Here is a 13,694-nt window from a genome sequence, read left to right on the forward strand (position 1 = left end):
TATTCAAAAATATCCAAATTGACATCTTTTTGGGTTAGGAAACGAACCTTTTCTTCCTAACCTTGATGGTCTCTCACTGGTTTTAGGCTCGAACTGAGTCTCCTATTCATGTCATTCCTGGATTTTCCTCTTCACGTGATGTTGACGTGGTGAAGTCGGGACCGTTTTCAACTTTAGGTGAGCTGGCGCTCTTCATTACGTCGTATTAAAAAAAAAACCATTACTTAACGTACGTAGGTACAAACGCAAGTGTTTACGTGACCGCTCGCGTGACAAACTCGCGTGACGCAAACTACGGGGTCACGCTTGACTCACTCACTATTACGAATGCGGATTATTCTGCACCGTGGAACGATAAACCGTTGACTGGTCAATCCATTCATCCCAGAGATCCTGTCGGATGCGCAAATCAATTCGTGACTGACGTGTTCTCGGTGGGTGTTGGTCGATTTTTTTTCTTAAATAATCCCTATCGGATCATGTACAATCCATTATTATTTGATTTTAAGAAGAGGTCTTTCCAGTAATTTCTCTTTTTCAGTCACCAAAAACCACTTACCAAAAATATATGATCACGGGTACCGACAATAAGGGCACCCAATTCCAAAGAACCTTCTTCTTTTCGCAACCGGCTACAGCAGGTGAGTTAAAGGCATCGGTACCCACGAATCTGGCGCGGTGCGGGTTTCAAGTGGGTTATGCCTGTACGGGGTCGTAGATTATGGGTACAAGGGTAATTTCGTCCATTTCTTCCTAATTTAGGCTCGAACTGAGTCTTCTATTCATGTCATTCCCGGATTTTCCTCTTCGCGTGATTTTTCTCCTTCCGTAAAAAACGGCCCGGAAGATGCGGCGCGCTCCAATCGAACTCGTTATAGAAAATAGCGCCCCGGAACGCTCGAAACCGCTTTTTCCGTGCTGCTTTTTACGGCAATTGGGGAGAAATGGACGGAATCACCCTCCTCCCCGTAATCTACGACCCCATTCAGGCATAACCCACCTGAAACCCACACCACCCCAGATTCGTGGGGTAATGACTTTAAAGTTGATGGCTGAGATTCCTACGTAGAGCCACAATCCATGTAAATAATTCAGATTCCACTACTCAATGTGTAAACGGTACTCGTAACGCATACGGTGAATGCATTTGCAGTAACAGATACACAGGGGATTTCTGCAGTGATCGGGTGAGTCCTACAGAAATGTGCCCGGTTACGGTAATTGCAAGAAAACGACCTTATCAAAGATAACCTATCCGATATTCTAGGTATGCCTCAATGGTGGAACGGCTAGTCTCGGAACATGTGTGTGTGTGAACGGATATTTCGGTGATTTCTGTGAAAACGGTAAGTATATAAGCGCTAGAAAAAGGTTATTGATTTTGTTCGTGAAAAAATACGTTCCCAAGACCATCCGAAGACTCCTCTTCGTTGAAAAAGTGATGTGAATACCCAGAAAAAATAGACAGTACGCAAAAAAAACACGTACTTCGTAGGGAATCCATCGAAAATTCAACAATATTTTTATTTCAAATGCGATTTGATAAGAGACTGAAAGGTCCCGTCGAAGAGCTGCCTGAAAAACGTAAAGTCGTTGTTTTTGAACGAAAAATACAAAGTTCTCACAGTGGTAATTCTTTAAAAAAATAATTATAATAAAAATAGCGTAGGCAACTAGAACGAGGGTGCAAGTAAGCTTCAAATTCACTATTTTTTCGATTCCATGTGGAAATGGTGGTAACGCCTATTTATACTGTATTTCGCAGTTAGAGAATATCTCAATCCACTCTTTTGTGATCCAGGATTAATTTTTCCCCCTTTTTTGCCTTCCTTCTGCGGGAAAGAAAATGGAAAAAAGTCTGGCGAAAAAGTGAAAAAAAATGTAGTGAAAAAAATCGAAGTTCTGAATTGAAGTTAATTGAGCGTTACCGGGTCCCAAGCGGATTGATTAACGCCAGACACTTATCTACTTTATCCTTTGTGTGTATAGTATCGTTTTCGATGAAACTAAGATAAAAGGGATTTCCAGTAACGACGGTCTGTCCCTTCCGTCTTGTCACTTTATTTTTGTCTCTCTTTGTCTTTTTTGATGCCGTCAAACCACCTGAAATTCTAGCATAATTAGTGTATTTATTTATTTGCTTGTTTATTTGTATGCACTAGTGATAGTGGAGTAAAAAAAGGAGAACAGCTAGTGTGCGAAACAGCCCTAGACTTCCATACTTATATTTCAACAATACAAATTCGTAAAATATTGAGCGTCTGAGAATTTTGTTTAAAGAAGGTGAAGGATCGAGACTTTTCTAGTTTTATTTGGAATAATTTCAGCACTGACAGACTCGACCACCTCAACGTCAACGAAGAAACCTGGTCAGTAATTGGAAGATTCTCTTCATCAGTGTCTTTGAAGTTGCTAACCTGTTTACAAAGCTTTTATGCAGCGATAGTTTATAAACACATGTATTTATTCATAATTCTAGCGTCGAAGAATGTAAGAGGAAAGCAAAAGATTACGAAGAAATTAAGAGAGAAAGAAAAGTTAGAAATTAAAAAAAATCAAGACAAACAATTTAAGAAAAAAGAAAAAGGGAAAAAAGTACAATAAATTTTAGAGATATAATTGCGAACATTGAGTAGTGTGCTAGTTAGAACAGATTTGGAACAAATAGGAAAAATTTTCCGAAAATACCCTCTATAAAAAACCTAAATAGAATAAATATAGTGGAATAAAATAAAAAAAAAAACACTTATAATAATACTCGGAAAATCACGAAAGAAAAACTATCAACTTCAGTCAATCAACCAATACAAATTTCTATCAAAGAGATTTTTTTTTCTCAGTCGACGAGATAAGCCTTGGTGGATCTATAAATCATCGTAAGGATTGTGGAACCGATCCAGAGGTTTCCGCAAGAAGATAGAACAAATAAATTGGTTTTGACCAGAATTGGAGATTTTTCCGAAACGAAAAGATACACTGCTGGGAATGTTTTTTAAGGGTAGAATAGAAATTTTTTCTCATCTTTGTGGATCTTCGGCTAAGTCGTTGGAAATCCGCACACCGGTAGAAGGGGCTGATGGCTTTGAACGAATGTGTACGTACCCTTCTATAGATTTCTCATGTCTATCGGATACTGTAACTCTCCTTCTAAGAGTTACTTCTAAGTTCTTTCTTCTGAGACTTCTAAGTTTTTTTGCTGCTTCAAATTCGTGGTGGAAAAATTTCTGCTTAACCTCGAGCTTCGTTCCAAACTTCGGTTGGACGGGCGGTGGCCAAGCAGTTCATGTTTCCATTCTTTCGTGTAAATCCTATCTTTATCCGATTGTGGACCAATCAGTGTTTCTGTTTCCAATTTTTATTTTTATATTTGAGTTTCATTTCCAAGTTAGGAATTAGTTTATTCAGTATGAGAAGAACTTATGGATAAGAGGTAATTATTCCAAAATATTTTGTCCGAATCCTTTCCGCTTTGTTAATTGTGCTACTTTCCACACTTCAAATCGCTTTCTTCTTTTTTCCATTTTTTTTTTGATGAGTCATCCACCTATGCTTACTTTTTGCGACTGATTGCGCTGATCGCTAATCACTACAATGGCGATCCTTAGGCTCAAAGTTACTAAATCCAAAACAATCCAACGATTTTCTTTCAAGGATTTATGTTCATCATGTAAGAAGAGATAAAGTTTTCCGAATACGAATCACTTCGAAAATTTCGTTCACAACACTAATGCATACTTTTGTAAAATGTACTGGAATTACAAATTAATTAATTCCGGAGTTAATTACAGCAACAAAAACAACAACAAGAGCAACAACAGCATCGGTCACAAATTCTCCAACTACACTCTTATTGACTACAGAAAGAACTTCTAAAGGTATAGTTTTGTGTTTTCTTTTTTTTTTCTTTTTAGCAGCTTGCGGAATTTTTGAAACACGCCCAGAAAATTTCCGATACTATTATTTAATTCGTAAATTATTGTGGAAAAAATGGGCAGAAGTCATCCGATAAACAATATGGCACTGGGAGAAGAATTCTTTTTCATGGGCAGGTGAATTTTGGAGAGGAAGTTTATCGTATGACTTATGTCTATTTTTTGAACTTTTTTTTTCGAAGACATTTAATGTCTACCAGAAAATATTTTAGGCGTGAAAAGGGTGTCCTTACTTTAAAGGTAATTCAGAAAAATGTGTAATTTATGCAAAGACTCGGTAGATCTTCTGTTGAACCAACAATACAAAAAAAATAACAGAATGGAATACAATACAGCACAATGAGCTCAATTCAACAGAAACTGATCTCATCACCCTAACACAAGCAATATTTATTAAAAACATTCATTAAAATATGAGACATTTCTTTATTCCAACTTCATCAATCCAATCATATCGCCATCAAGGCCTTGATGGTGAACTTTTAAAAAAAGAGGAAGCATTATGATAGCGGAAAAGACTTCTTGGTTTTTTTTCCCAAGCAGAACCTTCCCGGATGAGTACTGCAGGTTCTCTTTCGCTGTACTATCTTCTTCAAGATGGGGAAGAAGACAATACTACAGCTCATACCAAATTCGTTCAACCGAGGCGACGCGTCCACGGCGCGTCTGTCGTCCTGTTTATCTGCTGCGCTCATCGATGTACGGCGTTTTCTATCAGTGTTTTTTTTCCAAAAATTTCCCTAAGATATTTTCGGGTATGATATAATATATTGAGCATTGGTGAGGTTTATTCGGAGTATTCGTGCCTCTCTTCACTGGAGATATGTCGCGTTATCTCGCCTGAACACAGATTCTGTGGCGACTATACACCTAAAGAAATATTCTGTAAAAAAAAGAATTACTGGATTTCTTAATTAATTAACTGAGTAATTATTGCACAACCACTGAACATTCGTAGTAAGCATGCAGAAACACATGATAATGCTAATATTTTTGCATAAAAGTTAATTATTTACCACTTACTCCAGCCGTAAATAATTCCCTTCATTTCTTGCTGACAAGTATGATGACCATAAGGCTAAATAACTTGGTCCATAACGGTATGTAGATCTCTTCTTGTACCTAAATAAACTACTGCTTATTTCTGCTTTTCCGATATGCTATGAAGCATCATTAAACAAATAGACCATCATTTAAAAAAAATGCAAAAATAACAATCTGTAAAATTTCAAGGAAAAAGGGAAACGTTTCGGAGTGAAGATTGAAATTGGTTAAACTCGCACCTTTGATAGTCATCTCACTTCACGCAAGTACTTTCCATTTGGAGCATTAGGCAGTCGCAAAATCTAAAAAAAAATTCAAGTTGTAATTTTTAGCAACGACGTCTAATGGGCAACCGACTTCGCAGCAAACGACTTCGCGCACGCCGACAGCTCGATCCGTTCCAGGTTGTATCACTCATGTTTTGCTTTCTTGCCATTGTAACCGGCTAACCTCACTCAGAGTTAAGAGAGGACTATTCCTGAAAGTAGTTGGACTATTATATCTTAACTAAAAGGTCACGGTCCCGATCGCTGCCGTCAGAATTTAAAATCCAAAAAAAAAATAGAAAAAAATATGGATTTAATTGCGTTTTCACTCTTTGGTTATCTATTAGATCTACATAATGCAGCAATTTTGAAGATACTGAAGTAAAACGAGGTAAAAGAGACGGAGAAATGAATAGAAGAGATAATTTCTACATAATTCGTTATTATTCACATCAACAAGAAATTGTTCTTTTTTCTTTTTTTTCTTTTTTTTTCTTTTTTTATTCGTCCTTTAAACTAAATCAAATTTAATTTTAAACAAGCAGAATCAAACTCGATAACATTTGTCAAAATTCATGTTTTTTATTTGTTTATTTTATTTTTTTTTATATAATTATTTTCATAGCAATTCTACATACCCTTGCTTCAAGTGTAGCTGAATCTAATTCCCATTTTGAAATGTTTGTGTAAAAGTTGAAAATGTTAATCTTCTTGAGTATTTAGGAATTTCTACCGAGTATTATTAGTTATTTGTTCAATAATTGTTAAGTTAACGAAAAAAAAAACAAAAAAAAAACAAAAAAAACTAGGATATGGGCACTGATCGAATGCGAGTGCTTCGCACAATGAAAGACTCCTCCACAGTTCACTTCTCCGCTGATAAGAGCCATAAATCTGAATTTATGACTGATAAGTTTGTGATTTGATGTGAATAGGATGTGTTGCTTAAATACGTATCAATTTGGAGAAAAAGACGATATACGATAGAAAATCGATGGAAATCAGAGTGAATGAATTAAAAAAGTTCAAAAAAAAAGAGAAAAAAAAGTAAGGTTAATGTTAAAACCTCAACGGGAAAACAGCACCATGTACGTGATTTTCTTAAACAAATCCCCCTGGTTTGTTTACCGGTAGGTTTCAACTCTACGAATTTTCTCTATTCAATTTTTTTGGTCTAAAAGTTTCGAAAGTATCAGAAATGCGCATCTTGTTTTTTTTTACGTAAACACATCTTGTTTTTTCTTTGGTTTTTTTCTTTCCGCACTTCTATTATACTTCTTCTTCGACTTCCGACCAATTAATAGCGATATTCAAGATTTTTGCAGGATTTTTGTTTGAGAAATTCCTACAAAAAAAAACCCTCCGGGATTCAAACACACTACCATTTTTTTTTGGATTCAAACACAAGTTTCTGATCTATTTCTTCTATACATCGAAAAAAGATCTCTTGGTAGTAAAGCCCGAACAAATATTTGTTTTTATTTTTTGATTTCTTCTAAAGAAAGTTCTTCTAAACTCTCTAAAGCCAGACATCCACTTTATTCGATTTCTGACTTTTTAAGTAGATTTTTTTAAACTTTCTTATATTTATATTATATTTTATATTTATTTTATTAATTTTTCTTTATATATATATATATATATATTCTGCATATAGTGTGGTATTTTAATAAAGCAGATCAGTCAGCAACAAATTTAGTGTCGACAACCACAAGTGGAACATCCAGGATTACTTCTACTGTCGCGCAAAAAACAACAGCTGGTTCCGGGATTTCCACGTTGCCGATTTCAAGCTCCGTAACGCAAATCAAATCGTCAACGCAAATCAGTAAGACGGGCTCAGCTAGTAACCACCAGAAATCACCTTTTTTCAGAAGCTGAGCGCTTGATTTCGATAACGTTTTCCCGTTACAGCTTCGATTCCACCAATAAAGTCATCCACGAATAAATACGCTTCATCAACTCCACTCATACCGACCTCATCATCTTTCGCTGAAACTACATCTTTCGGTTTGTTTTCGTGTTAAACCTACATATATTAGCTTTGTTTCATTTTATTTTAATTTAATTTATTTTATTTTGATCTATTTTATTTATTAGGAAGTACGGGTCCGCCTCCGGTTTGTTTCCCTGCAACAACAACGTTTATGATTAGCTTTTTGATAGACGCATCAAATCCTACCTCCATGTTCCTGAATTCGGTAAGTTCATTGCATCGTAGAAATGGAATTGTGTCGGTTCTTTCCATATATTTCTTCGGTCCTTCGATTGGTTTTTATTCTGGGTCTTGCAAGATGTTTTGTCCTGGGAGGAGCTGCTGGAGAGTAATCAAGCAGCTAACGCAAATCTCCACATGAAGTAACTCCAATTCCTCCTGCAGAGGCCGATGCAATGGGCAAAAAAAAATGCATTAAAAAATGAGTAAAATAAATGAACTTTCAAAAAATAAACAAAAAGCCCCGTTGCTGTTTGAAAACACGGGACCTCATATGGTAACGTGACAGGGAAATTCCTGGATGGACTGGGCTGAGCGAGCGTGCCTCAGCCTCACCTTAACCGGAACCTTGTCCCATCGGAGTATCACTTATTCCGGGCCTTAGAGCAACATTTGCGCGAGAATAAAACTTTCGAAGACCTCTATAACCTTAGAGCCGTACTCAAGGATTTTTTAATTGTCGCTGCCGCTCACCTTCTTGAAAAAGGGGATTGAGTGATTGATACAATGATTTCACTGGATTGAATCGATAGGGTGATATTATCGCCTGAGGCAGTTGTCCGCGTGTTCGCCGAATGTGTCGCCCTTGTGCTAGGAACCTTCTCAATCTTCTCCAAGGGCTTGCACAGAATCAATCCATTCATCGCTCTTCCATATCCTGCGAAACTTTACCGTCTCGCCTGAACTGCCTATCCACACCGAGCGTCCTCAGGTCCTCTTCCACCTCCTCAGTCCAGAACTTTCGTTTTCGGCCAGGTGGCTTCTTCCAGCTTGAAACCGACAGACTTCTCGGGGCTCGGTGAACAAGGCGATCTGCCGGTTTCTTCAATAGATGATCAAAGAAGCGAAGACGATTTTCCGTAGCCAATTTCGATGGCGGTGCACGATGTTGACATCTTCCGCCTGTCATCCGCCGGTCCACCATATCGATTTCCGCGTAGACCTCTTCATTATGGCATACCCTAGGCCAAACGTAGCCAAGCAGCCGTCTAAGCAGCTTTCGTTCCGTGCACTCAAGCCTCTCCATCACCGTAGACGGTGCTGCCGAAGTCTCCGATCCGTACATCTTGATGGGGCGAATTGCGGATGGGTAGACTCGCTCTATAAACAATAGTGGTCATATCGGCATCTTTGTCTTCATAAGACGGCCGAAGGCCATTCCGACAAGTTCAGGGATAATATTGTCATGCGTTGAGTTAAACACTTACTCGTAATTGTCTTTTCAACTTCACCACCATCTGGTTTTACCAGCGTTTTCTTCTTTTTTCCAGCAAGAAAATGTGATACAAAATGTTGCGCAGAAGTTTGATCTGGGAAGTGGACAACAGCAGACGAGGTTCGTTGTATCAGGTTAGTTGATTAAAAAACTTTTAACTGTGTGTGCATCTTGGAACATGTTTTTATTCCAAATTCAATCACTTTTTCTGTTTTTGAACGGATAAAAAATCCAAGCTAATTCCTTTAGCAGCATGCAGCATTTACATTTTTGACGTATTTGATTGTATTTGATTGCCAAGAAGAAGAATCAGAACGTTATTTGATGAAGGACTTAAAACGAGCCTATTGTTTAAGAGAACTCTATCTAACTTTAAATGAAATAAGATCGCTGGCAAAAAAATATTGTTTGCCAATAATTTTCTCTAGATACTTCTTAAAAACTTAGATTACACCGCGTAGATAGTTAAAAAAAAAAGATGTTGCAACCCATTTCATAGAAACGGATGCACTCTTTTTGTGGAAAAACAATTCTTGAAAAGAAGCCTGTAAATTTTTGCTTGGTTTAGCTCTAGTAAAAAAAATCCTCCATAAATGTAGCACACATAGAATAGGGATAAATAAAAGCTATAGCTTGGTTAAAACTCAAATTGAGGCCAATTTTTTTCAGAAAAAATTGAAGTTTCGGATCTTCAAAGGAGTGGGTTAGTGTGAACGAATAAATTTCAAATCAGTGGGTCTCATGAATGATTCTAATAAGGTCCCAAACAAACGGTGCACTGCAATGACTGACAAGAAATGCAAGATTTTACCAATATGAAAAGTTAAAATCTACTGCTTTGGACGAGTATTTCCTAGATCAGTGGTATGCAGTTATTGAAGTGATCCACATACTTTAGCAAGATAAGTTTTGGAGAAGATTTTTTTTTTTGTTTTTTTTTTTTATAAGAGCGGGTTTAGCGCAGTCGCTAAGATGTTCCGCTGTGACTGCACGACCTGTCAATCGATGGTTCGAATCCTGCTAGTGCTCACCATGCCTTTCATCCCTCTGGGGTCAATAAATTGGTACCAGATTTGTCTGGAAATATAAAAGCACTCACTTGACACATCGGCGTTGCATCCTTTATGCATAAAAAAACATCTGGGAAAATTCTTGAACTTTCCTTTTTTTCGTCGGAAAATTACAGGAAACAGGTGGATCATATTTAGAGGAAAGATTTTTACACAACTCAAGCAGATTTTACTGGAATAGAACTGATTTTTTGAGTTTCAAAGCGTTTTTCAAAGCTTTGCATTGGGGAATTTCGTGGTTGTGGACTAGAGTTACAGTTTCTTCCTGTTAGGAAAATAGCAACAAATTTTCAAGGATGTGCGAAATTTAAAAAAAAAGTTACAAAAGCAATCAACTGTACTTTGCATTCCATGCTGTTTGGAGTTAACATCATATTTCTTCCTTTTCTTCCTTTTCTTCCACTGCCTTTCGAATCTTTTCGAAGAAAGCATCGTTTCAGGTATGGCTGAAACTTATATTTCGGGTGGAGACGCTCGAAACATCGCGGATATCGACAGTGATTTTAACAAAATTGTTGACGACGACAATTTTGGCCAAATGATTTTGAATGTTGGAGAGTAGGTTGCACGGTATTTGGTTAGCCATTATTTTTTTTTAAAAATAAAATATGTTTTCACCTTAGATCGCTGCAAGGTTATCAAAGTAGCCCGGAATCTTCGATCACTTGTTGTGGACCTCCATTTGTTGTAGTCTTCATGGGACAGCGGTATATTTTTTGAACTCTTAATTTATTATTTATTTATTTGTTATTATTTATGGATAAAAAGAGTAGATTCATTGGGAATTTCATGGAAAAGAGCTGAGGTTTGCCTGACCAATGTCTTTACTTTTGGTATCATGTAGTCGTAGGGTCGTTGAGGAAAATTTTTTCAGTCGTTGAGGAAAATTTTTTTGATTAACTCCCTTCCAGATAATTCTGGATTGTTTCAGGTCGAATGACAGCATTCAGGACGGTTACACAAACCTTCATAGCAAGGTACTCCATGCCTTTTCAGAACGCACTTCTTTTTTTGCTGTTTTGTTTTTTCATTCGTTGCTGTTTTTTTTTCTTTCTTTTTTTTTACTCTGAAACAAGTTTTTTTTGCCTTTAACTGCTAGGAAAATTTATGCAGGGATACGAACTACTGGCAATTGATATGACCACAGACACCATTGCACCAACTCTAACACCAATATTTGGTGAGAAAAATGTGAAATCATACACTGGAACGTTGAATGATTTAACCGATTGGATCCAGAACAGAATTTGTCGATTGTGAGTCGATTTATACTGTAAAATTTTTGGAAGCAAAGAAAAAATGTGTATTGATCCTCACATCGATCCTATTGAATATTTTTCAGAAAATACTCGGAGCTGTTGAAATAGAAGCCTCGACATCGCAGTTCAACTCAAAAAATCTGTTGATTGATTTGTGTTTTTAAATTTTTTTTTGTTAAAACATCTAATAAAATATGTATTAATATGATTATTGCTACTTAACCAAAAAGCTTACATGATCACCCATTGTGTAGTCACGCCGAATCCGTTCAACCCGGTGACCGCGCTGCGCTGCCGCAACGCAACAGCTATTTAGATCCGTTCTCCTACATGATTTCTTTATGAAATAACCACATAAAACTCTCATTTTGGATTCTTCAATGATTTCCGGTACACTCTGCTGTAATTCCCACAGTAGGTCTTTTAATTGTGACAAAACTCCTAACTACAGCTGCACTTTTTGATGGAAAGCTTATTGCGAAATTAGTGGAAACCTGATGGAGAGCATAGAGTTTGGGATGTAGGTTACGAATATGAATGCGTTCTTGCTCAATTTCCTCTAAATATCCTTAAAAACGGCGTGAGAAGCGGCCTTAGTGCCTACGAGATACGTCAGAACGCGCAGCTCCTGCACACGCACCGCATCCAGGTGCGAGCGGTCGGGAATCAATGGGGGCTCCTCAGGGGCCTATTCAACTGAAATTATGCAGTAAGTTGCTCGAAGGACTAGAGCGTGCATAAGAGTGCGCGTTCTAACGTAGCTGGTAGGAAAAAACTCCGTTTCCCACGCAATTTTTCGGGATCACAAGGACTACAGGGGATAATTGAGTAGGCCATAGTGTATTCGAAGTAACTCTTTCCTAAAAATTTACCAATCCAAGGGATTTCTTAGTTATTAGCGTGTTCAAATCGCTACGAAAAGAGTCTTAGGATGAAAGGATGAGGAACGAGAAAAGAATGATCCCTTAAAGGTTCAAGAGATAGTGGAAAAATTGAAAATGTTCCTGATCTCTTATCTTTGGTGAAATATTTTTCAACACTATTCGAAAGAAATGTTCTAGATCATGAAAAAAAAAGTAACGAGTTTTCCACACTATTAGTGTGACTGTGTGAGCAAATTCGCCAAATAGTGTGAACAGCAGGAACTGTTGTCCTAGAAATTTCTGGAATGCAATGGAAAAGATCACGTCCAGCGCTAAAATACCTAGAATGCAACAGAAAGGATCGAGTTTGCAACCAACAATCACTGGAAAAGGTTGTTACCGAACATTGATCGTGCATTGATTGTATGTAGATCATATCCTGACATGGTCTGCATCTGGTTCAATAGAATTCTTCATAAGTAAACAAAATACTATGTTTTTTTGGACCACTTACACATCCATCGGTACGGATGTTTACATTTGACCCGAGTGATTTTAATAATGATCCTCAATGAGGGATTCGCATGCCTCATTTTCAACCAAATGGAACCACCGACGATATGGCGTGGAAATCGGTGCAATCGATAAGGATTATTCCTCTCGGATCACTCAACGATTTCTCTGGGAGGAATCGATCGATTTCCGCGAATTTCACGAAACGCGGAAACATCATTCTTCTTGCTGTTATTCATCACGTTTCACGTTGTTTTCTGAATTCTTCTTAATCAAAATTATTTTATTATTTATTTATTTATTTATTTTCCCCTGGATCATTTTATTTATTTATTCAATTAATATTTTATTCAAGTATTGTCCATGTTCGACTGTCTTTGAATCTGAGCATCTTGTTGAATTGTTTTATTATTGCATTGATTGTATGTAGATCATTATTATTATAAATATAAATAACGAATAAAATTATAAATAATAATAACAAATATAAATATAAATATATAATATACAGCTTATTTATTTATTTGTTTGTTTATTTATTTATTTATTTATTTACTCTATTCAAGGTTCCTGTGCACTTCTTATATTTGCATCTGAACCGCTCCGATCCGAAACGGATGCACTTTCGTTTATGAAACGATTGTGGATTTACCAACTCCGATAAAAAATCAATAACTCTTTTTTTCTGTTCGTAAATGTTGAACGTAACGTAACGTAACTAAACGTTTCTATGCCTGTACCTTACGTTCCTAAAGACAGCGATTCTCAAAAATCAACAGCCATTGTGAAACAATCCACAGAATTAGATTTATTTATGTTTTCTTATTGAAGATTTATTTATGTTTCCTTGTTGTCCCAATAAGGTTTCGACTTGAAATTTTATTAGTGGCCTGTCCGTTGAATCCTCGTACAATCAACACGTATCTTTTTATTGATTAGCTTGAACTATACCTTTAGATTGTTATCGATCTTTCTTTACGAACACCTTCAAAGATCTGACTATGCAACGCCAAAACGTTGGTTGTTAAAAAAAAGGAAAAGGAAAAATCAATACCTATCTTGTGACTACAGCTCAGCTTCGGGATTAATAAGCGTGTTTTAAGCGGTAGATTTTAAAAAATTTATTCAATGGAAAAAAAATGCACCAGAATCATTTACACGTAAATTTTTTCCTTTTCGTTACAATGTGTAACGATGTGTAACAAGTAGATTTAGAAAAAAAACCATACAAACATTACTAAACACCTAAAATCCTGAAAAGCAAGAAAAATACTACAGAAAGCGCTGATTTACTAGTAATTAGTAAATAGCAATGT

General features: G+C 36.7%; 2 protein-coding genes across 5 annotated transcripts in view; one reads left to right on the forward strand and one right to left on the reverse strand.

Moving 5' to 3' along the window:
* The window catches only part of RB195_000160 (uncharacterized protein), a gene marked incomplete at both ends in the record, with an annotated part of 31,037 nt that extends 19,927 nt beyond the window's left edge, over positions 1 to 11,110 (forward strand). For 2 of the 4 annotated variants that reach the window (XM_064196342.1, XM_064196343.1), the window contains 17 exons: positions 87 to 177; positions 238 to 434; positions 542 to 641; positions 1,096 to 1,187; positions 1,268 to 1,346; positions 2,328 to 2,369; positions 3,789 to 3,875; positions 5,309 to 5,380; positions 6,942 to 7,070; positions 7,157 to 7,252; positions 7,343 to 7,443; positions 8,729 to 8,807; positions 10,184 to 10,301; positions 10,367 to 10,450; positions 10,675 to 10,720; positions 10,857 to 10,999; positions 11,086 to 11,110. In XM_064196342.1, the coding sequence (XP_064052221.1) occupies positions 87 to 177; positions 238 to 434; positions 542 to 641; positions 1,096 to 1,187; positions 1,268 to 1,346; positions 2,328 to 2,369; positions 3,789 to 3,875; positions 5,309 to 5,380; positions 6,942 to 7,070; positions 7,157 to 7,252; positions 7,343 to 7,443; positions 8,729 to 8,807; positions 10,184 to 10,301; positions 10,367 to 10,450; positions 10,675 to 10,720; positions 10,857 to 10,999; positions 11,086 to 11,110 (1,581 nt within the window). Of the gene's footprint in view, positions 1 to 86; positions 178 to 237; positions 435 to 541; positions 642 to 1,095; positions 1,188 to 1,267; positions 1,347 to 2,327; positions 2,378 to 3,788; positions 3,876 to 5,308; positions 5,381 to 6,941; positions 7,071 to 7,156; positions 7,253 to 7,342; positions 7,444 to 8,728; positions 8,808 to 10,183; positions 10,302 to 10,366; positions 10,451 to 10,674; positions 10,721 to 10,856; positions 11,000 to 11,085 lie in introns of those variants that run through there. The other 2 variants (XM_064196340.1, XM_064196341.1) reach the window with 2 other exon arrangements.
* Positions 8,098 to 8,523, reverse strand: RB195_000161 (uncharacterized protein; the record flags this gene model as incomplete). Its single annotated transcript, XM_064196344.1, has 1 exon — positions 8,098 to 8,523. The coding sequence occupies one exon, from the start codon at positions 8,521 to 8,523 to the stop codon at positions 8,098 to 8,100; it is 426 nt and encodes a 141-aa protein (XP_064052224.1).
* Positions 11,111 to 13,694: the final 2,584 nt, after the last annotated feature.

Source organism: Necator americanus, chromosome IV, assembly GCF_031761385.1.
Source record: "Necator americanus strain Aroian chromosome IV, whole genome shotgun sequence".
Lineage (NCBI taxonomy): Eukaryota > Metazoa > Nematoda > Chromadorea > Rhabditida > Ancylostomatidae > Necator > Necator americanus.